The following is a 23,084-nucleotide window of genomic DNA, read 5'->3' on the forward strand; positions in this document are numbered from 1 at the left end:
GGAGCCCAGACCAGCCGTTTAGCCTGTCCCGAAAATTCTCAGACGCGAAAACACGACTTTTAACCGCATAATTGAATTGATTGCCGAAGAAAGTTTTTCCCCCAACAATCATTAAATCGAGGCCTTCGTCATTATCTTTTTTAAAATGGCAAGAGAGACCCCAGTCGCGTGCAGGATCAGCAGCCAATCGCAGTCTCAATTGGGGAACGAACAGGTTGCGCCTGCAGCTTCATCGAACAGGGCTTAAACTCCAGTTGGCTCTTGCGGCATGTTTGAAGCGAGCCAGGTTCGATGCAATTCGTGATCAGTGGATCAATTACAGTGGAAAAACAAGAAGGAACACTAAGGAAGAGCCCCAGAGCTTGCATTAAAACTGTACGTGAATCGATCCACACCGAATCGAGTCACAGATACGAATCCATTCTTTTATCTAGTTATCTATACAACTGAGAGGGGTTTATATTGAACTAATATTAAAAATGAAGAGATCCGCTCGTGGGATCATAGCCCAAGAATGACTCAGTATTTTCCGACTGACTATTCATTCGTTCATTCATTATTCAAGCCTCACATCGGACTCGAACATGTTGGCTGCCCGCTGTTTCGGTGGTGTCTGAATATTTTTCGGGCCGCTCAAACTCAAACCATAGCTCGCGCGCGACGGTCGGTCGAGCGGGATACGACACCATACATATATAGCGATATAGCGCATTCTGGCAGATCGGGTTCGTGCAGCGATCTGCCATCAGCCATCAGTGTCTCCATCCTCCTTCTCGCGGACAATCGATCGGTGTTCCTGGCTCCGTTTGTCGTTTGTCGGCTCGGGTCTTTAATTGCGTCACTAATGAGCTGCATTTATGTTAATCTCTGCACCCGGGACGTCTAAGCATTTCAAGCGACACTCCAAAGCGATCCAGCGATCGAGCGATCCAGCATTCGGCACTTCTTCTTTTCTTTTCTTTTTATTTTTGGTAGTTTTCACCTGCTGAGCCGTTTATGGTTATTGCCGCAATTCCGTTGTGACAGTCGGAGGCGCTTTATCATAAATTAAAAAATCGTGTAGTCGGACAGAGCCCGGACCCCGGGACCCCCGGCCCGTCCCGCGGCCCAACTGATGGATGATGGTGCCGCCGCTGATGCCAGTTTCGGCTCTGAGTTATGGCCGGGCCAAGGCGGAGATTTGCATGAATGAAACGCACGCGCTGATAAACGAGCTGCTGGCCACAACAGCACCATCAGTGCCGGCCCCAGCCCCGGCTCCAGTCCCAGTCCCAGTCCCAGTCCCAGTCGCAGCATCATCTCGAAAACTGTTTTGTGATCCGATCTTGGTGCTCTCGCGATGACTTAATTGAAACGCCGCTGGCAGAAGCAGAAGGTGTTAATTAGCATATGAACAACTGGACAAAAAAGACGGCGGTCTTGTGTATTTTGTGTTTCGATATTCGGCTTTCGGCTTTCGGACTCCGATTCGGTATTGGTCATTGGCTGGTCCTCCTAATACAAGTGTGTATTTGTGTAGTATTATTGACTGCTGCCGTCTGCGTTTTCGGATCATTAATAACAACCAGACATTGAGGCATTGGCTTACATCCCATAGAAGTTCTGTATCCGCTCGGTTTCCTATGGCAGTGGAGCCATAGGAAAGGGTCGCGTCGCTCGAATAACAGCCGCATCAGCGAACGGGACTCCCGCCTCTCAGTGCGAATGGGATATGATGATAGTGGCAATTGTTGCGCCTGTATTCGTGTTGTGTGCCGCCTCGGATCTGCATCGTCATGTGGAAAACACATAACAAGCTCTTAATCTACATACTCTGGATTATGGAAATAAGGTATAGTAGCTCCCATAATCGGTGTGCCATTAGCATGTAGTGCCAAACAATTCGGTTTTGCCAGGGGAGAGGAGAGTGCCAGTTGGTTGGGGTTTTTCCTTTTATCGCTGACAGATCTGCTCGGGTTGACAACTCTTTCGTGGCGTCCTCCTATCGCGCACATCGCTGGACACGATCGCTAATTTTTATCTGCAAAAACCACCGCGAGATGTATGTAAATTGTTATTCCTTATCGAACGCCCAAACAGTGTGCGACGCCTCAATCCTCAAGAGACTCGTGTTCGGATAGCATCCCATTCTATGGTTGGGAAATGTCGGCAGGCGTTGCCATAAATCGGTCGGACGACTGGGGGAAAACGCGCTGGAAAAAATCTCATTAAAATTGGCAATTAAATGGCAGGCAGCAACTAAAACACAAAACTGACAGAAAGACAGCCGACTCGTCATCAAGGCGACTGCCATTTGTACCAAAAGCGAATACAGCGAGGAGCAGCTCTATTCGCGGTACGGAAGGCGGGACTGAGGGGATGGGGATGGGGATGCAGAAGAAGGAGGAGGAGGAGGAGGAGGAGCACCAACGACAACTTGAAATCAATTTTTGCCATAAACTCATCAACGTTGCCTTGTCCGTGTGCCGTGTGTCCGTCCGTATCTGTGGCTGTTTCGACTGCTATCTAATTGCCCCGATGCAGTTGCAGTTGCAATGAGTGGAGTGTATCTTTAAGATACGCGGCCCCACTCGGTTCCTCTCCCCCCCTCTCTCTCTTCTCCATCCTTGCGGCAGTGGGCCGGACTGGACTGGTGGGCCGACCCGATGCCGAGCCTGTGCACACAATGCATGCCAGAGCCAGAGAGCATCTCCGACCGGGCCATGGCCCAGAGCTCGGACCCAGAGAGCAACGAAAAAAAGGGTCTTAACCCAGAAATGCTTAGCTCATGTAATTGAGGTTACTGCAATTTTAAGGCGCATGCCTCCGCACCAAGCAGGAAACAACTTCCAGCTGCAGCCCCGACCCCAACCCCAGCTCCCCCTCCGCGGCCACATCTCCTGCTCTGCTCTGCTCTGCTCTGCTCTGCTCTGCTCTGCTCTGCTCTGCTCTGCTCGCGTACATGGACAATTGGAACGCATGAACGTGCAGACAAACGCTCAAATTGCGATCAAGATCACTCTGTGCCGAGACTTGTTGGCCAACCCGCTGCATTTACAAGCCCAAAATGGCATAAACTCTTGTTGCAAGTTCCCAGTTGTCGGTTGTCGGTTGTCGGTTGACTGTTGCTTTTTGCCTGTTGCCAATTTCCCAGGCCAACCTGCAGAGCTGTGCGGGAGCCGTCGGCGGCAGCGGCAACGGCAACGGTGGTCGAGGAATCTTTTCTGTGGCTGCGGCAGTCATTGGTGGGGTTCTTTTACTACTCGTGGAGTCTTAGCTCCAGCTATGGATGAGTGATCGACTGCAAACCTCAAAGCACAAACAAAACTATCTGCCGTTGATCTGTTTGTCTGGCCATGATGGCAAGGGCGGGCGGCCAAGAGCCACAGGGAGAGCCAGGCGGATGGCTGAGTGGCCATTCGACCACTTGGTCTCTGCCAATTGTCCATGACGAACGATCCGTTTTGGCTTTTACCTGTTACATGGACACGGCAAACATACACTGAGCGAAGAACTCGAAGGCAAACAAAGAGAGTGGTTCGCTGATGGCGATGCCACTTCAAAGTGCTCCAAGCTCGGGTTACGTTACCCTTTGGATATATTGGGTTTTGTGTTCTTCTCTCTGGTTTCTATATTTCCTATAGCCATATTTATTGTACTCCCAATACCTCTTTACATTTTCTATAACCTATTATTGTGAAATCAAAATGGAAGGATTTGAATTTATTCTCCAGAATTCTATAGGATTCTGCCTAAGATTTCTTGCTTTCTTGCAACTCTTTGGACTGCCTTTTTTTCTGTCAGTGCATCTATGGTACATATGTCTTTCTCTGGTCAATTACGTCGTCGTTTTTGTGGCCAGGATGGGGCTGCAATTGTTGCTGGCCGTTTGTCTGACCGTGGCAGCGACATTTTTCTTGGCCATGACCATGGTCTGCTTCGCTTCAATGCTCCTTTGGGCCGCTCGCCACGCTCCCTCCTCTCTGCAGCGGCCCCTGCAGCCACCCATCCGCTCCGTGGTCTTGGAATATTTGTATTTTATTGATGGCATGTTGAACAGCCTTTATGGGCTTTCGGTTTGTTCGCTGCTCCCCTCCGTCCCCATTGGGCTCCTCCGTTGACCACTCCCTCCCGGCACCGCCCACTTTACATGCAGCTGTAGAGCAAAGTTGTGGCTTTTATCAGCGCCACAAAACTTTCAAATGCCCCAACAGAGAGAACAGAGAGAGGGAGAGAGAGAGAGAGAGACAGAGGGAAGACTGGGGACCCAAGGCATTGCATTGTTTTGTCTGGATTAAAGCGCCTTTGTTGCTTCCGCCTCCAATTGGTGCTAAAAGAGCCATAGGAGATGGGGGTGGGCAGGGACAGGGACAGGGACAGGGGCAGGCAGGTCCAGGGAGAGCCATGAACATGTCAGCAAGCCATGTAATTACCGGCGAGAGCGCCAGTCATATATTTCTGCCTGCTCTTGGAGGCGCTACTGGTGTAGTACTCGCACCACAGCCGCCTTCGCTGGAGTCGCAGTCCCTGTCCCACTCCCAGGTCTCGACACAGCGGTGGGTCGAAACTATGCGGCGGACTAGATTCGCACAATTATGACAGGGCCCTAACCAGATCGGGCGCAGATCGGGCCCAGCGTATGCGGCAGTCGAGGAGTCGAGGATCGCCGGGCCACAGCCAGTGTCTGGCCTGTGCAGTGCCGAGGTGAGCAGAGGGAAGAGGAGATCGGGTTCGGGTGCGGGTTCGGTTTCGGTTCGGGCTTCTACGCCTGCGCGTGAAAATATTAAAGTCATATTTTTATGAGGCTCCAAAGTGCGCATTAAGTCGGCCTCTCTCGGACTTGGCTGTTGCTGCTGCGGCTTGTTGCGAGTATTGACTCGGTCTGGGTTCGGGCATTTATGCTTTGGTCAGCATATAAGTGGCCTGTCCCCCATTCCCCGGCCTGGTCAAGATGCCGGCGTTGAGTTATGCCCCTGGCTTAATCCATTTTTAATGATTCCGCGTTGTCGTGGCAAATATTTTTGTGCAAATTAGTGGCTGAGGAATCACCAATTTGTTGCAGAGCAGAAGCCATAAGACTGTCAATGGAACTAGTTTCGTTTTTCTTAATGCGAAACTCTATTTGGGATACTCGTAGATGAGAGGGCAAGGCAGTGGGAAAGGCAGCGGTTGAGGCTGAGGCGGAGGCGGAAATGGTATCAAGTTCATGACAGGTCCTTGCTCTCACGCAGCAGAAAGGGTCACGAAACCAAACCGAACCGTTCTCGATATAGAACCAGAGATAAAACTCCACTACGAGTGAACCACACAACAAAAAGTGAAGCAGTCTAAGGACAAAACAGAAGAAGGGATCCGAAACAAAGCACAAATCAAGCACACACGTGACTTGGACTCTTCAAGAGGATGGAGATCATTAAAGGGGATGGCGTTGGGGATGGGAATGGGAATGGAGATGGGCTGGGCAGGGCCTGGGCACGGCGGAAGGTAATGGCGATGATGATGATGATGAAATTGTCGGCGTTGACATGCAACAGGCGGAGGCAGCCGCAGAGGCAGGCAAATAAAGCAGCTAAAAACAAAAGGGTTGAGGAGAGATGGTTGCCTTGATTGTTCGGCTGGAGGTTGGAGTTGCTATAGAAGAAGGGCAGGGCCCGGGGCAGGGGGCACGACGGTCACGCTGAACGAACGCACGTAAAAGCTATTGACTGACTGACTGGCTGACTGACTGACTGTCAGAACGGATGCACCACCGACAGATTGATCAGCTTGTTTTCGGGCCAACTAAAAAGTTGAAGGTTTGTGGTTGAGCCCTTAGTCAGACCAGGCTGCCAGTTGCCAGGTCGTGCCGTTTAAACGAGCCTAATTATTAGTTTTGCCACCAATTTTCATCGTTCATCGATCGTCCCGGATCGCTCAAGTCATGTTAACAGCATGTTTAACAAGCCAACAACAACATCAACATCAGCATGAACCAGAAAGAAAGGACAGCCCCGTGGGTCGACTACTAAAGTACCCTGGTATATTATACCAAAAGCGGATCGTTTATAGGACAGCTATACGGCATTCTGGGCTATGTGAAGAGATGGGATTACAGTATACCAATAAGTACACATTTTATAGGATAGAACAGGCATTGGAAACTACTGAGAATGGTGTATACTCGTGGTATACCTTTGGGAGGGTATAACATCAACGACTTCGATCGCATATCAACCAGCGACGATCATCGTTCACAATCGATCGGCCGAAGGTTCGCTCAGATGTTGGGGAGGAGACGACCCGTGCTCTTCTGCGGTTGGTAAAATGTGTAATTTCTGTAAATTGATTTAATTGCCGCAATTAAAAATGTCTTGTAAGAGTTGGAGCTCAAGCTGGAGTGGCAGCGAAAGCAATTTACATTTGTCTACAGATGTGGCATGGCCATGTGGCAACCAGTCGGAGTCGGAGCTGGAGTTGGATTTGCCCACCCAATTGTTTTTTGGCCCGAGGATGTGTTTGGCACGGCAACAGTCCCAGTTTCAGCCACCCTCCCCACCCCCGTCTGGTGCGGACAAAAGGCGATCGATCTACGACTTGATTATGGAACCAGCTGTTTGATGCTGATTGGTTTGGCAGCCGCAAATCGACAGGTTAGACAGTCGGACACGTCTCAAGAGTGGGCCGGAGAGTGGGCCGCATGAAAGGAGAGAGAACGGGAGACGCCCCCGCCTGGCTCTGGCTGTGGCAATTTGCAACTCATTGTCAAAACTCATTAATCCCATTTGCCATTTTTGACTGTTAGCATTAATTTGGCCATTTAACTCAACAACTGAGATCAGCTCTGCTGAGATCAACGTGGCTCGAACGGAGTTGATTGGACACTCCATCGAGCCACGATGGCTGCCTGCCCGAGCTTCTCCATCGCCATCTCCATATCCATGTAATTATGGCTAATAATACAGCTGGCGGCAAAGATTTGACTAAAAACTGACAGAATAACGCCCCGTTAGCCCCCTCTGCACTGCCAGCCCTCCCACAGCCACCTGACAGAGTCAGCAAACAACTGCAACGCATTAATCTTGGCCAGACTCGACTTGGCCTGGCTTTAATACGTTTGTCTTCGATTGGCCGAGATGTGGGGCTGAAGTCTCCAATGGCAAACGAAATGGAAAATGAAAATCGAGCCGCAGCTCCAGTGCTGGCGGCGTTTTCTGTGCACGACTTTTCAGCCATTGCCAATCGAACGATCCCAGCAGCGATCGATTGAACGATCCAACGGTCCAACGATCGATCGGCGTTTGTTTGTAATATTTTATTCGATGTCGCTTGGTGGTCTACAGGGTGTTATTTATGGTTCTGTTTGCTTTGATTTCTCGTCAGATTAGTGTTCAGCTTTACATCCGCCATGCTCTGCGGCCGCATACCGGGCCTGACCTTGCCGCAGCGCCAGCTGTGCGGAGAGATGCCGGACGCCCTGATCGCCCTGGGCGAGGGCCATCAGCTGGGGGCCCAGGAGTGCCAGCAGCAGTTTCGAGGCCACCGCTGGAACTGCTCGGAGGTGTGGCAGCGCAACGTCTTCGCCCATGTCATACCCATAGGTGAGCGTCCACGAAACCCCCTTTGATAGCCCTCTAATCACGGCTTCTATTCGTTTCTCAGCATCGCGGGAGGCCGCGTTTACGTATGCCATAGCTAGCGCTGGGGCCGCCTATGCAGTCACCGCTGCCTGTGCCCGCGGCAACATTTCCACCTGCGGCTGCGATGTGCGCCACAAAGCTAGCCCCTCCTCCGATGGTGCTCCGGCAGAGCCCTGGAAATGGGGCGGCTGTTCTGCGGATGTGGACTTTGGCATGCGATATGCGCGCAAGTTCCTCGATGCCCGGGAGCTGGAGCGCGACTCCCGCACGCTGATGAATCTCCACAACAATCGAGCCGGGCGAACGGTGCGTATTATCATCCATGTGTTCCCTGTTATTGAATCTCCGTTCTCTTCCCTATCAGCTGGTGAAGAAGCTGCTTCGCACGGACTGCAAGTGCCATGGCGTGAGCGGGTCCTGCGTGATGAAGACCTGCTGGAAGAGCCTGCCACCGTTCCGCCTGATCGGCGACAAGCTCATGCAGAAATATCATAAAGCCAAAACTGTTCAAGCCGTTCGAGGCAAACGTGGACTGAGATTAGTAATAAGCAGGTGAGTGAGTGAACCATCGATCAGACGAAGGACTTAAAGCCCATTGGAATGAAAACTTATCCAACGAACTCATTCATTCTTCTCCATCCCGACCAGAAAAAAGCATGGCAGTGCCGGAGCCCGCCCACCGAAGCCTGCTTTGGTGTGGCCAAAGCGCATGGAGCTGATCTACCTGGAGGCGTCGCCTAACTACTGCGAGCGCAGCCTCCAGTCGGGCACGCTTGGCACGGCGGGTCGTCTCTGCCATCGGAATGAACGCGGACCCCAGAGCTGTGACCTGTTGTGCTGCGGGCGTGGCCATAACACGCAGCACATCCGACGCAGCAAGCAGTGCCGCTGCCAGTTCCGATGGTGCTGCCAGGTGGAGTGCGAGCTGTGCGACGAGAGCTACGAGGAGTTCACCTGTAAATAGTGGCGGACCCGCCCGAATCCACAAGTTGACATATAACCCTCAATGTTGATAGGCTTACAAATAGGATTATTGCATAACTAAAGCAAAAGTTAATTAAGTATTATCAGAAATGTATTACACGCAGACAAGACAAGAAAAGAACACATTCCAGTTTACAATAAGACCATTGAAGATCTACCTATAATCCCCGAGACTACGGGCAGATCGGTAGAGAATGGCCATTAATAAAACTGTTCAAAATGGATCGTTATATATAGTTTTTTTTTTTTTTTTTTTCATGTGGAAAATTTGTATTTTATTGTAAACAAGTTTACTGCTACCTTTCGTGGCAACTTAATCTAGTTTTACATTTAAGGGGAAAAACAATTGATCACAGGAGATACATATGTACATAAACTTAATGTTACATATATGGAGTATGTACATACATTATTTACAATATTTACAAAAAGTTAATGAGATGTTATAGGAGGGATCTAGTAGGGAGATCCAGTGGATGACACCTTTTGAGTCTTCTTTTTCTTGGCGTGTTAATTAGACGTCTGGCTAGCGCATTAGGGTGACCACCAAGTCGTTGCAAGTACCTAGCTGCATGTAATTGTATAACATCGCCCACTTTGGGAAATATATAGAGATCAACTATTTAAAGATACTCTATCTGAATTCTCTGCTACATGGCATCTACATATGTACAATGTACATTTTACATAATGAATCCCAAAAGACACCCGTTGATCGGCAGTTCAAATATTCCGTTATCAGAAATTTGACTTTTCTTTGGGTAATATTTGAAAATAAATATGTATCTGTTAGGATCTCGATTCAAGCCACAAAAATGATCTTTTACTAAAGGCTTTAAACGAAATTTAACGGCAATTCTACACGATACATACTTTCAATACATATGCCTCCACAATATAGCACATAAATCGTTGCATACTTTTGGGTTTCAATGGATAATGGAGATTTTCCACACTGCCACTGAAAGACATTCCTCGTCTCAATCGGCTCATAAATAGCCGATATGTAACCAAAATATAACTTGAAATAAATCACCTTGAAAACGGGCGAACGACGAAGAAAGTGCAACGTGGTGCACTCCCTGGCTATCGCGACTTGCTCATACTCTTAAACACATCCAACCACAACGAAGTTGCTATTGTGGCAGTAAAATACAATCCGTATTTGTAGGATGGGTTAAATCGTATGAGATCCAATGAAAACACACCTTTTTTTAAAGACGAGGTGATCATGAAACATCGTATTGACGGACGTCATACTAATCTCCAAGAATGACATCACTATTTGCTCATTTATTTCTCTCACAGCATCAGAGGGACATGACCCTTCGGTCTTGTTAACGCTATCGAATCATTTAAACTTTCCTGCATATGATACTGCATGCTGAGTGCACACAGGGTAATCGCCATGTTGCAATACATTTCAATTGAAGAGAGTGATACCAGCCATATATGTACATATGTACTTTAGCTTTTGGAAAATCCTTCGAGAAATCCTGGGTTCACCTTGTCATGGGCTGGTGTAGAGGCACAAGCGCCGCCGTAATTGAAGTGCATTGAATTCGAACTCAAAATAAAAGATTCAAGGGGTAAGCACAGTATTATAGAATTTATTCATCAAATTCATTGCTAGACTCATCGTTGCTGCCGTCTTCGTTACCCCTTATCGCATCGTCCGTAGACTGCATTTGCATCTGCATCGTGTCCAAAAGAGATTTCAAGAGACGTCTGTTCAGATGATCCGTTTGGGTCAATTCACGGGCGGCCTGGTGTGGGTGTGGATCGTCTGTTTCGGTTGGCATCGAGGTGGCAGCGGGTGCTGGGGTTGAAGCCATGGCCTCAATGTGTTCCAAACCGGGCATACTTTCGTAAAAGAACAACTTTTGCTTCTTACGGATGACTCACGGTTGTAATGGTTTTTGCTACAATTGTTTGCAGTTGAAAAAGTTGCAGTGTGACCGCGGTATCGACAAAATATACCGTCCGACCCTCAGAAATATACCGAAACATACCGCCTCATTTTCAAAATATACCGTGAATATACTGACGCACTGTGTTTGTACTCGAACAAAATCTCCCGCTCGAATTTAATTTTGTAAGCAAACCGTATAAATAAAATAACATTTAAAATGTTTGCGCCTGAAACGGAGGACATGCTGCCGCGCTCAGCGCCTAGACCCAGTGCATCGGCACCATTGGGTCTTGCCGCCGATCAAATTGTCAGGCCAACAGTGCCTGAAGTTTCAATATTGTTTGGACAACCTCCATCGCAATCGCAGCCGGAGCCGATCCCGCAGCAACCAGCGCCAGATTCCGACCCTCGGCCCAGCTTTGCTTCATGGAAGAAGCAAATGCTGCCCCGAGTGAACTTTTCCCCGATTCTGGCAACAGAACTTGGCCCGCGGTCTGTCCCAGCCAGCGCCAATTTTCCGAGCAGCCCATCCGCTTCATCCAATGATTATTATATTATTCCTCGAGAGCGGGCTTACGCGAATGAGGCACCATCGAGTAAATACCAGTCACCCAGTCATTCTGGTTCTGGTTACGCAGAGCCCGTGAGGCACTATCATCAATCGATGCGCCCACCCGTCCAGGTAGCAACGGATGTGCTGACGATTTGTGCTGGAACGCAAACAGAAGCTGTACATATACCACCCTCTAAAACGTCTTTGCCGTCCGTTGTGTACTCCGACATCGACATAAGCAACTTGGTCAATAAGAAAGACTTGGCAGCAGTAGTTGATCTTTTAGAGTCCATGCATCAGGAGCAGCAACAGCTGAGGAGCCTCTGCGAGGCGTTATTGAAGAGCCAACAAGCAAAGGTAGGGTCCAGCGCAAAGCCTTGTAGGACAGTTGCCTCCCAGTGTGATATTTTAGCGACCAACAACAGTAAGTAAACCAAACGAAAAGAAATTAAACCCTAAACTAAAACCCGTCCAAATCACCTACAGCAAAGCGGGTAGCACCTGTTATTCATGATTACATAGTGGAAGAGGATGAGCCATCGCCTGCACCACATTCGCGAGGCCTCGCACATTTCCAGTCGCCCCGGCCCACACCACCAAGAGCCCAGTCGACTGAATACCGCGCCAACACACCGAAAACTACCCGAATGCCAAGTGCCGGTGTCGTGTCCAAGCCGAATACGGAGAAGAGCATGGTCATGAAGGAGCTCGCCCTAAAATACTTGCGACAGCCAGTGGACGATCTGATGCAAGAAATGAGCTTGTCCCCGTCGCCTGCGGATGTTACTTGCATTCAAAAATCCCCGCAAGCGGAACCGCTTCGGCAGATAGACAATATAAATGTAGTCCACTCGCAGAGTCCCAACGACATGTCGAATGCATCTTACAAGTATCTTAAAAAATATCGCTTATTACCGGAAGAGCAATTGGACTATGGAGCTCATGAACAAGATCGCAACCCACCGCCCTTCAAGGGTGGGCATGCGGCCTCCGCTTCGCCGCAGATGCAGCTTAATCTGGATAATATTAGGAATCAGCCAAAGCTGCTGTAGGCCGAAGATCAATGCAATTGTCATTCTGTTCTGTTTTGTTATGCATGCACATGTCCATTCTTCGTCTTGTGCGGAAATATAATTCATTACACGTTTGTCATATACCAGACAGAATCCAGGAATACATTGACAGAAAACAGATACAGAAACGATAGTAGACATTTAAAGACACAATAAGTAGACGTTGAAGCGGCCCGACTGAGGCGGGTACTTTCGAACACGTAACGCATGTAGTATAAGGTTTAGCGCAAGACCAGCTGCATCTCGGATGCCGACTGCAACAGGACCTTCAATCCCTGCATGAAGCCTGCACACTGAGAAAAGTCCGTGCCGAATGCGATTCGTGTGTGTATTTCCAGGGCATTGGCGTAGTCGGATATTTGAATGTACTGTATAATTTGATTAAGATATTGTACGGTCGTGGGTGTGAGCTGACGTGAGAAACGTAAAATTATTAACAAATGCGAATGATCTGATCCATGGCCGAGTCTTACCTTTCCATCGCGCAAGCAATCGTAGAGATTTTCCAACCGTTTGACGACATCCACAAACTTGCGTTTGGTGCGCTGTTATTGGGACGAATATTAATAGGGTTGGCCATAAAATAAGTGCAGATTCCGTGTCTACTTACCGGATCATTGGTTGCGCTCAAGCAACGGTTCTTCAGCTCCTCCAGTACCGTCTGCAAGTAGATGTATTCCTCTGGAAGTGGTGGCTTCTCCTTTGGCACTTCCGGCTGGCGCTGTTGCTGAATCGGTGCTGGCTGTTCGGTGTACCCAATGGTCTGCTGCTGCTGTTGCCCCTGCCAGTTCTGCTGCTGAGGTGGTCCCTGATTGGGAATCACCTGTTGCTGGGGCTGGAGGTATGACTGCTGTTGCTGTTGTGGATTGTTGTTGAATGCAGCTGGATTATAGTACGCATTGGTTGCCCCGCCAGCGGGTGGTGCATTCTAAAAAGGTGTTTTAAAATTACAATAAAGCTTCATTTGGTTACTTTGCTGCATTATACCTGATATTGAGCAGGATCCATATAACCGTTCGGGTTTTGATTGGGATCGACAGGGAAAATCGGATGAAATATGGGCGCAGCACTATTATCTGCGACTGGCTTTGGCTTTGGCTGTACAAATGAAAAATAACGTTATTAAGACATTTCCTTCCGATTGGCTGACTATGATTATGGCTCTTACCGCACGTGATGACTTCAATGCGGGTGGATCGTTCCAGCCCGGTGGCGGTGTGGGATTGCGTTGCACATTCTGAATAATAGGTGGCTGAGCAGCTTGTGGCATGGTCTCAATGGGATTAGCCCCCGGTAAGTAAGAGTTTTGCGGTGCTCCGGAGAAGGGTGTTGGATTGTACCCTTGGGCTGACGACAGAGGATTGGTATTGAATGCATTACTGTTGTATGTGGGCACGCTGGCCGCTTGTGGAAGAGCTCCAGGTCCTGCTCCTCCCGTGAAAGGCGCCGCGGATGGGGCTGGGGCAGGAACTGGATTGTATGGCATGCCATAGGCACTGGTGGGAGCTGCTACAGATGGATCCAATAGATATTTTGAGCGAGCATGTAGCCCTAATCCACCAGACGGGCCACTTGATGATGGTGGAGGCCCTCCTGTGGAGCTGGCGTTGCTGAGAGGCCGGGGTGGGTGATTCAGAGGTTCTTGCTTAACTGGCTGCGGATTGAATATCTGTGGAGCCGGCTGGGACACTGGATACGTTGCTGGTGCGGGTGGCGCAGGCGTAGGCCAGCCAGTGTTGGCGGGGTTTCCATACTGATTGGCTGGTTGGCCATAGGACATTGGAGCCACAGGATGCTGCTGTGAGAACGAGCCTCTACCCCGTTGCTGTGGGCCAGTCCCTGGGTAGCCAAATGGAGCTGGAGCTGCAGCTGCTGGCGGCTGGGTATGTTCCAAATTCACGGCGTTGTTGATTCGATCTCGCAAACCATTCAAAATTTCATTTTCACACGCTGCTCCACCACCTAACGTGGTTATGTATTGGAGAGCTGCCGTGAGGGCTCCTTGGGAGGCTAAGAGGCCGCCATATTCAGTGAGAAAGCCAGCAAATCGACCAGCCAAGTCTACGGAGATTCCCTGCTGCTCGAGGGACTTGCACATAAGCATCACAACCTCGGCCAGGTCCTGCAGCTCGGTGGTGTTCAGCTTGTAGCTCTGGCTCTGCTGCTCCAGCTGCTTCAGCTGATACCAAGCGCTCACTAACTTGTCAATGCTCCCCGCACAGATGTAGCACAACATGGCGTTGCGCGTAAACTGCACGCTGTTGGCGCACTCGGTCAACAAGCGATCCCCCAGGCGCTCACAGATATCGACCACTTTGCGCTCGCTGTGCTTGAGGGCAGCACCCAGGGCTTCCTTCCAGGAATCCACAGTGCAGCGGTTGACGAAGTCAAGCCAATCCCGGGTAACCAAGGCCGAGATCACGTGCGACAGCTCGCTCTTCTGCTGCACTAGGTACCGGGTTTGGGTTCGAGTAAGGGTCTCAATGCCGGCTGTCGAGGCTATGATGAGGGCCTCTGGTATGCGCTGGGCTTCAAGACACAGCTCCACGGCAGCCTCTACGCTGCCGGTGAGTATTGCCTCGGCAATTAAACTATCAGAGTCTGCAAATATCAAATCAGTTAGAAGGAATCTAGTCAATGTCTAAATTTGTTGGTTCTACTTACGTTCTCCGCTGGGAACTTTAAACTGTGGCCTCGAAAGCGTGGCATAGTCGTGATTTTGAGAATCGGTTCCATTTCCATCAAATTTGTTGTCCAATGTTGCCTATATAAACAAATGGGAAGAAAATTTAGATGAGGCTACTACGATTTCATTGAAGATGTTCACTATTTAGCTGCATTTTCTCTTTCTGTTTCAGATTCTGTCTAATATTTTCTATTCTTTGCTAATCTTAAATCTCTAGTCTTACCGAATTATCGGTGCTATAATTTGTACTCTGATCGCACTCAACTTCAGAAGAGTCGCTCTATAGCCACAGCAACAGAAACAGCATAGCCCCACGATGTTTGGCAATGCATGGAGTATGTTATCGAATAGAAATAAGTACACAAAGCAAGATGAGCATATGTATGTATGTACGTGGAGATGGTGGGTCGGAATTGATAGTGCGTGGCTCAATGTTGCTTTTGGAAATGGCGTTGAACTGATAAGGGCTTCTTGTCGCGTCAAAGCGGGGCGGAAACTTACATGGGTGAGTGTGGAAATGCGGGTCGTGAGTGTATCCACATCTGATTGCGAGTTCGTCTCAGTTTCCTTTATAAACTTGCTGAACTTGATATCAATATCATCTTTGTTATAGCCTAAAGAGAGAGACATTCAAAATTAACATGAACTATTTGTGTCATCGATAGGCTACGTGGCCTAACATACCCAAGAGATTGAGCATTTCCTCCCTTGGCTTCAAATCAAAGTTGGCCTTGATGAAGTACCAAAGGTAGCGACCGTGCTGATCCGGTGTGTCATCTGCTCTCTGTCGGCAATAATCTGCATAGTTGGCATCGGCTAGCGAACGCTCCAGGGCATTGGCACGTTCCACGAGAGCTGCTTCGGTGGTTAACTGAGATACCTTCACCCTTTTAGAGGTACCATCAAAGCTGATCAGCTTCCCACCGAACTGTTGAAAGGAAAAGACCACTCATTTGTATAGAAAATTTCTACACTGTTTGTTGAAGAGAAACTTACCCCAAAAGCAACGCCACAGGGGCGCTTCATCCACTTGGGTGCGTGCGTCAGGTCATGGTAAACCACCTGCGTGGCCTGCTGAGGAATCGGCTCTTGGGCAAACTGATCCATTCCCGGGAAGGAGTCTGCAATCTTGTTTGCCGTCTGCACCAGATGGTGGGTGCCTCCGTGGAGGGAGTATATAGACACGGCCCCTTCCAAGCTGGCACTGGCAATTAGTGCCGGGTTGCGTGGACAGAACTGCACATCGGAGTACCAGGATGACGTGGTGGCCACTTCCGAGAGAATTTCACCTTCGGGTATTTTAGTATTGGGATTCCAGCAGTAAATGCGATTGTCCTTGCCGCAGGACACCATCAGGTCGTTGTCCTGAAGGCACCACGACATGCCCAGTACTCCGCGCTCATGGATTTGATATGTTTTCGCCGGAGCGGTGGCATACCTCAGGTCCCACAGCTGCACAACCGGCGCCTGGTCATCTTCCGAGGCCAGCCACACCTGAGTCGCTGCCTCTGGATGCCACTCGATGGCGTGCCAACGCACACGGGATTGCGAATCAGAGAGCTTAATAATCTGCTGGCTCTTGCGCAGATCCCAGATAACGCAGCGGGTGCTGAAAACAGAGGCCAGAATGTGCTGCACTTGTCGATTCCAGGCCACATTTTTGACGTCCTCCAGCGGCTGGGTCTTGGCGCCCGGGTTCATGTGCGTGGCTGGGTTGTTGAGGTCCCAAATAAAAATCTCCGATTCGGAAGCACACGAGGCGAGCAGATTGTTTTGGAATGGATTGAAGTCCAGTCCGCTGACAGCCCCAGTGTGCTTATCCTGCCGAGCCAGCAGGGGCTCCTCGTTGCCATTGGCGAGTAGCTTGGCAGCCGAATATATATTGATTTGGCCCGCCTCACATCCGCCCACGATGAGGCCGCTTGGGTGAGGACCTATGGGGCTCCATATAAGTTTCTGGAACCTGCAAACGAAAACAGATTAAATTGAATCCGATCCCATGCATGAATATATCCAAAACTCACTTGTACTGACTGGCCACGCTGGCCTTAAGCTCCAGGTCGTAGGTTGCATCACTGAAGTTTGGCGAGTATATTTCCAAGGTGGAGCTTGCATTTGAATCAAACTGCTGGGCAGCCGTGCCGGCAGCCAAGAATATTTGCTGCTGCTGTGCTGGTGACCAAGCAATGTTAACCGTCTTCTGCAGTTCCTTGATTTTCATGTTGCAAATGTTTTTAGTGCTGTAACAGAAATAACAATAAATATTTCGCTAGATTTTTGTCTTTTCTTGGACTGCTGCCTCTTGCAAATGTAATTGTGTCACGTCCAATTGGAGTGCGCCCCGTCATCACTTTTTTTTAGGCATCTACGCTGCCGATGCGGCCGCAACTCGGCTGGACTCTGGACAGCATCAAATTTTGTAAAAGCCGAAACTCACTTGGACTTGTAAATACAATTAACATTCGCTAACACTTTAACCAATTTAAATTGTTCTTAGTTTTTTAATTGGAACTGTGGATACGTTTAAGACAGTGTTACCTCGGATTTGACAATAAAATATACCGTCCGACCCTAAGAAATATACCGAAAAACCGTCTCATTTGAAAAATATACCGTAAATATACTGACGAATTAAAGTTCTATTTTACATATTCCTCGTTTTTGTTCTTCCGTGGAATATTACTAGCTATCTGGACCTCTCAGCCCTGTCCACCTAATTTTATCCAAATAATGAACCTATTTTCTACTTGTCTTGTTTATTTTAAATACTTGCTTTTATTAGATTTTGCCTAAAAAAAGGTTTGAGCGAAAAAGTCAAACAAAAAAACGAAGGAGAATGGTCGTACTTATTGCTAAATTTTTATATTCCGTTGAATAATGCTGGCTTACTAAAACCCTCAGCCCTGCCCACATAGTTTTATCCTTTTGAATAAATTGACTACAAGATTAATTACTTTTAAGTACTACTACTTTTAAGTACTTTTATTTCAACAAAAGAACAGTCGCAATGTTGTCATGTCAATGTTGCTGGTATTTGAAGACTTGTTGTATCAACTGAGTATGGCCATTTTTATACCCTATTTTTCCATACTGTTTTAAAAATTAATTAATAAATACATTTTCTCATACTAATATGTTTTAGATTTATTCATGCGTTTGATTAGTTTCTTGTATAAATATCCTGGTCGCGATATCAATTCTTTGTCTCTGTAAGAAGACCACCACTTTCAATGCGTTTTCAAATCCAAATCGACTGGCCCCCTAATGTTTAATGTGTTTAATGTTCATCATTTATTTACAAATTTCTCGCTTTACAATTATTCTATGGCCGTGAGGGTGCTGTGGTGGTGCAGATCCTGGGGTGCCGGCGCCGATGTTGTTAAGCTCATCGGGAAACACCGTTACTTTGGTATAATCCAGAGAGCTGCCACAATGAATCCGTGGAAACGATTGCTTTATATTAATATATTTTTGCACGGAATTAGCTTCGATTTTAAAGAATCCTCTGTGAAAACGTTCGGATCAGATTGGAAAATAAATTCAATTTTAAATTGATAGAATTCAACTGATGAAAATGTATCTTCCAAACAACTAAGACTATTACATCTGATGCATTTTGATTACTTTTTAAAAAAGACTTGAATGTTTATTGTTGATTAATAAATATAAAGTATATTATAATGGAAATACATATTTCGTGTGCTGTGCATTCGCTTATTTAGCTGTCGAAATCGCCGTAACGCGCTGCTCAACCTTAGCCACTTTGTTGGTGATGGTCTCCAGATTTTGAGCAAAGGTCTCCTGTACGGAGTGCAACAGTTCCTTGTTATTGACCAGACTGGTTGTTATAGTACCCTGCTTCTGCTCAATTTCGGCTATAATCTTAGCAAAGTTGTTCGCTGAAATACATTGATGGCAATTAATGAAATGTTAATTATGAAACTAATGTCTACTTTACCATATTTATGTAGGGACTCTAGAGCTTGCATACGCTCAATGACATGCGGCAGTATTTCAACCACAGGCTCCGTACGCTTAGCAATATCATAGAGCTCCGAAATTTTCTGGTCGCGTTTGGCGTCCTGAGAGCTTCCGCTGGATTTCTCGGCAATAGAGTCCATTTTTCCGGCCAGAGTCGTTAGGCGCTGCTCAATGGTGTCCAGCTTGTCTGGCTGCAGCAGTGCAGCCTTGGTGCTGAGTTGTCGGACGGCTTCCAGGACATTGGTCGTGTTGGTGGCAGCGTTCAGACGGCTTAGCTTTTCTGGTTGCGCTCCCACAGTCTTCTCCAATTGGTATAGCCGTTGTTCGAGATTAGCCACACGAGCTGTGGATGCCAAATCGGTGCCTGGCGTTGGTATGGCCGTAAGCACGCCGGACTGCTTGAATTCCTCCACTTGACTGATGAGTGCTTTCACTTGCTTGCTATTGGGCACCTGCTCTTTGCCAAGAACCTGTTCCAGCTTCAAAGTGTCCAATACTTTCTTTGCTGTGCTTATAACAGTGGCCACAGCATCGTAAGATTGCTTCTCCTCGTCAGCAATTTTGCGATCCACTTGCAGAGCGGCCACCTCATTCAAAAGTTCGTTCATTTCAATCTGCAGCCGCTGACACTTCTGCACGGGAGTCTCCTTTTCACCCTGCCCCACAAGCTCATATTCGCCAGCGCCTCGCATATCGTAACCTCGGCCAGCGCGGCGGCCAATGCGATCCGTGAAGTCCACGCTTCCCTCGAGTGTTGCTCCACTAAAGCGTTTATGGGCAGCGCTTGCCGAAATGTGCATTCGCTCTATGGCCTCATTCTCGGGCTCTTCTTCATAATAATCAGAGGTGTCCGTCTCAGGATCGTCGGGCGTTTCGTAGACATCAGGTTGATCATAGGCCTGTGTAAGGAACAAATGTGCAGGTGACGATTTGGAGGCCAGACCTTTTGCTAAACTTACGATTCCTGGAAGGTTTTGAAACTTTGGATCGGCCATAGCTGTGGGTACGGTGACAACAATCTCCTGGTTTCCTGGCGCAAGGAAATTTAATGTTTTTCAGCGAAAAATAGTTTTTGCAAAAATCTGATGTCATAAACAGTGCGGCAGTGTGCCCAAATTTGAGCGATAGTGCAATCGATTGTAGCTGCATTCTGGAAAATACTAAAATACTAAACAGAACTCTAAAAATACTACTATCTTGCAAGGTGTATGTCCTAGAGAGGGACAACCCTTAAAGACCCATTAAAATTAGACAGCACTAGTTTCAGGGGGGTGGCAGTTGTTGTGTGGGTGGTGAATCGCTGCAGGCTGGTCAAATTTCAGTTATAGATTCTTGCTAGTATCTGCATAAATATAATGTCGTCTTTGGAATATTCTTCCGCTAGATATGACGAGCTACCGTTAGAGGTAAGTCAACTGCTACTGGTAGTCCCGTGACTGTCGTTCCAATTAGATTCGTATCTCCTCCTTTTATGGTTGTTATGGGCGACAAAACAGTCACCTGATTGATTACATTTCCCTTTCTTTCCGCAGATTGTTTTGAATATATTTAGCTATCTGGAATACTCCGATCTGCTGGCAGCTGGATCGACCTGCAGCAGATGGCATTCTGCTTTAGATCAACCCGAGTTTAAAGCGCGCACTCGGGTCTGTTTTTCGAAAGTATTGCTCTCGGATCAGCAGAGTCCAGCCGTCGATTTGCTGAGATGCGAAAGACGCTTCAACCACTTTATGCTCGAAGATGTGACGCTAGGCCAGGTGAGGGAGCTTCTGAAGTTCATAGGTCAAACGGCCCAGTCTCTGGCTCTGGATAATGTCGATCTGAACGACAAGCAGTTCTACGGCATGTTGGGGGTGCTGCCGCACCTCCATTCGCTTTCCCTGAAGCGTTGCCTCCCGTTGTTCATGTCTGGCTCCTTCCTCGAAAGCTATACCAATTCCTGCTCAAATCTCAACGAATTGGCCAATAACTTGGCAGGCTTGCGGGAGCTGGCGCTATGCGATAACCAATATCTCACTGACGCCATTCTTATGCGACTTACGTCGTTCATGCCTCGCCTGAAGGTGATCAATATGTCTGGCTGTCAAATAGCCTTCCACAACGCGCTGCAGCGACGCTTCTACCCCAATGCGAACGCTTCGGACAGTCTGCTGCCCAGTGAATCGGTGCTTACATTCAACTTTATTCTGACCATTCTCAACCTACAGCGCAGAACGCTGCGCGAGTTGGACTTTAGCCACACCCTGATCGGGCAATCTCTGCTGTCTCTGTGCGATCTAGATCTCCAGTTGCAACGCCTATATCTGGGCGGCTGCAGACAGCTAAATGCCATGACTGTCAAAACCTTCCTCGCCACTCAACCGCTTTTGACAGCTTTGGACTTGTCGGCGACTACGTGCGTGACAGATGATAACTTGGCCTGCATTGCGCAGACTAATTCCCAGCTAGAGCATTTGAAGATTAACGGATGCACGGGCGTCACCAACGCTGGAGCGATACATCTCCACAAGCTGCGGCGCCTGAAAAGCCTGGACCTCTCCAGCTGTGATGGCATAACCAGCGATGGCATCACCGGGGGGGTGGCAAGCGAAGAGAACCACGTGCTGCTGGAGCTAAATGTGTCGCACTTGCAAATCTGCGAGGAGTGCATCAAGTCCATTGCAAGCAATTTGCGCTCCCTGCGATCGCTTCATCTGAACAACTGTGTCAATGGGGTCACGGATGAAGCTATACAGTTCGTGATTGGTCAGCTGCGTTGGCTGCGCGACCTGTCCCTCGAGCACTGCTCTGGCGTAAGTCCAGTTCTATATTTCCAATCTCATGCTGAAATCTGAATCTTTATCTTTTGAACCTATGTAGTTGACAGATGCAGCTCTCACCGGCTTGAACATATCTAAGCTGGAGCTGAGTCGAAAGCAATCGGGCTCTCAAGCGTCTACGATGGAGAACTTCTACCCGCCGTATAGCCACAGCCTGGGGGAGCGGGACAGCTCGCTGCAGTCCATTAAGATATCGCTGAGGAGCAAAGCCGAGGACGAGATCGTGCGCGACGCCAGACGCAAGCAGGTCATGCTGGCTGCCTACGAAATGAACCTGATACATAAGGAGGACTTCGAGGGGCATAACATTCAGCAGCTGCGAGGTCTGCGCTCCCTGAACTTGCGTGGATGCAACAGGATCAGCGATGTCTCCCTGAAGTACGGCCTGAAGCATGTCGAGCTTCGGCGACTACTGCTCTCGAATTGTCAGCAAATTTCCTTGCTGGGCATGGAGGCTCTGGTCAATAGCTGCCCCTCCATTGAAGAGCTGGATCTGTCCGATTGCTACAACATCACAGATAGGACTATGCAGGTGGTCACAGGCAAATTGCCTCGCCTGCGCGCGCTGCATATCAGTGGCTGCAGCCAGCTGACGGAGCACACCCTCGATGCCATCATCGTTAACTGCACTGGTTTGCAGACTCTGTCCGTCTACCGTTGCCGCAGCATGTACGCGGACATCGAGGAGCGTTTGTCCGGAGTACACACGCTGCGTAACCTCAATATGGACAATATGACGAGCATCGACAATGCCGATTTCTTTCGCTTAAAGAAACGTCTCGATTACTGATATTTTGCCGCCGTTTTGATTGTTCTGGTATTGTATTATTTTCAATTGTACAATTTTCGCTAGTCACAGGTCTCCGGCACCCAGTGGTCCCAGTTCCATACGGCACGAGAATCCTATTTTTATCACATGACCTTAGCTGTCTTTAGATACGAAATCTTTAGCAAAATATACATCATATATATAGTATATGTATACATATACATAAGTATGCTCACATACCTATATGTATGTACATTTACAGCACAGAACATAATAGGAAAATGAATATGATAAATTTTTATTGTAAATCAGTTAATTTTTATAAGCCAACATCTGTCCACATTTATATTGTAGGAATATATGTGTGTATGTAGCTGTGATTTTTTTTATCAAATACAATTCGTATCATATATTATACGAATACGAATATATTTAATATGTATGTAATTGTTGTAACTTAATACCAGTCCATATTTTGTGGGAACTCTAAATGCAATTGTTTTTTTTGTTTGTTTGTTATTTTTAAGTGTTGGAAATAAAATAAATAACTTGACTTACCAAACCTGGGTTCTGCATATTGTTAATGCGAATAAAAACATTTCTGCCAAGAGGGGCATTCGTATTCGTTAAAAATGAATAGATTTATTTTAAAATGAGTTAAGAACATGTTGTTTTATACGTGCTAGAATCGTCATCATTATCTTTTGGAAAA

At 48.0% G+C, this 23,084-nt stretch overlaps 6 protein-coding genes across 8 annotated transcripts; 3 read left to right on the plus strand and 3 right to left on the minus strand.

The window, feature by feature from the left end:
* The first annotated feature begins 629 nt into the window (after window positions 1-629).
* Window positions 630-8,815, plus strand: LOC108160637 (protein Wnt-2). Of its 2 annotated transcripts, none has more exons than XM_017294766.2 (5): window positions 630-1,831; window positions 7,339-7,556; window positions 7,618-7,901; window positions 7,960-8,147; window positions 8,244-8,815. In XM_017294766.2, the coding sequence occupies exons 1-5, from the start codon at window positions 1,776-1,778 to the stop codon at window positions 8,557-8,559; spliced, it is 1,062 nt and encodes a 353-aa protein (XP_017150255.1). In that variant the 5' UTR covers window positions 630-1,775; the 3' UTR covers window positions 8,560-8,815. The 2 variants fall into 2 exon arrangements, with proteins under 2 accessions (XP_017150255.1, XP_017150256.1); XM_017294767.2 differs by having other exon boundaries at window positions 7,344-7,556.
* A 1,345-nt stretch (window positions 8,816-10,160) lies between these two features.
* LOC108160893 lies at window positions 10,161-10,524 on the minus strand. Its single transcript, XM_017295162.1, has one exon. It carries the CDS (start codon window positions 10,439-10,441, stop codon window positions 10,190-10,192), a length of 252 nt encoding a protein of 83 aa, XP_017150651.1. The 5' UTR covers window positions 10,442-10,524; the 3' UTR covers window positions 10,161-10,189.
* A 93-nt stretch (window positions 10,525-10,617) lies between these two features.
* Window positions 10,618-12,572, plus strand: LOC108160131. The gene is made up of 2 exons (XM_017293926.2): window positions 10,618-11,468; window positions 11,531-12,572. The coding sequence occupies exons 1-2, from the start codon at window positions 10,709-10,711 to the stop codon at window positions 12,094-12,096; spliced, it is 1,326 nt and encodes a 441-aa protein (XP_017149415.1). The 5' UTR covers window positions 10,618-10,708; the 3' UTR covers window positions 12,097-12,572.
* LOC108160130 (protein transport protein Sec31A) lies at window positions 12,135-17,354 on the minus strand. Of its 2 annotated transcripts, none has more exons than XM_017293925.2 (11): window positions 17,241-17,354; window positions 16,828-17,043; window positions 15,800-16,766; window positions 15,488-15,731; window positions 15,305-15,417; window positions 14,782-14,881; window positions 13,286-14,718; window positions 13,105-13,215; window positions 12,728-13,045; window positions 12,591-12,662; window positions 12,135-12,527 (listed from the first exon to the last, which is right to left on the minus strand). In XM_017293925.2, exons 2-11 carry the CDS (start codon window positions 17,022-17,024, stop codon window positions 12,339-12,341), a joined length of 3,744 nt encoding a protein of 1,247 aa, XP_017149414.1. In that variant the 5' UTR covers window positions 17,025-17,043; window positions 17,241-17,354; the 3' UTR covers window positions 12,135-12,338. The 2 variants fall into 2 exon arrangements, with proteins under 2 accessions (XP_017149414.1, XP_033246964.1); XM_033391073.1 differs by having other exon boundaries at window positions 17,325-17,345.
* Window positions 17,355-18,448: 1,094 nt separating this feature from the next.
* Window positions 18,449-19,907, minus strand: LOC117188196 (dynactin subunit 2). The gene is made up of 3 exons (XM_033391676.1): window positions 19,744-19,907; window positions 18,762-19,683; window positions 18,449-18,702 (listed from the first exon to the last, which is right to left on the minus strand). The coding sequence occupies exons 1-3, from the start codon at window positions 19,777-19,779 to the stop codon at window positions 18,518-18,520; spliced, it is 1,143 nt and encodes a 380-aa protein (XP_033247567.1). The 5' UTR covers window positions 19,780-19,907; the 3' UTR covers window positions 18,449-18,517.
* A 134-nt stretch (window positions 19,908-20,041) lies between these two features.
* On the plus strand, window positions 20,042-23,005 carry LOC108159726 (SCF E3 ubiquitin ligase complex F-box protein pof2). Its single transcript, XM_017293257.2, has 3 exons — window positions 20,042-20,190; window positions 20,317-21,576; window positions 21,644-23,005. The coding sequence occupies exons 1-3, from the start codon at window positions 20,140-20,142 to the stop codon at window positions 22,391-22,393; spliced, it is 2,061 nt and encodes a 686-aa protein (XP_017148746.1). The 5' UTR covers window positions 20,042-20,139; the 3' UTR covers window positions 22,394-23,005.
* Window positions 23,006-23,084: the final 79 nt, after the last annotated feature.

This window comes from Drosophila miranda, chromosome 3 (assembly GCF_003369915.1).
Source record: "Drosophila miranda strain MSH22 chromosome 3, D.miranda_PacBio2.1, whole genome shotgun sequence".
Lineage (NCBI taxonomy): Eukaryota > Metazoa > Arthropoda > Insecta > Diptera > Drosophilidae > Drosophila > Drosophila miranda.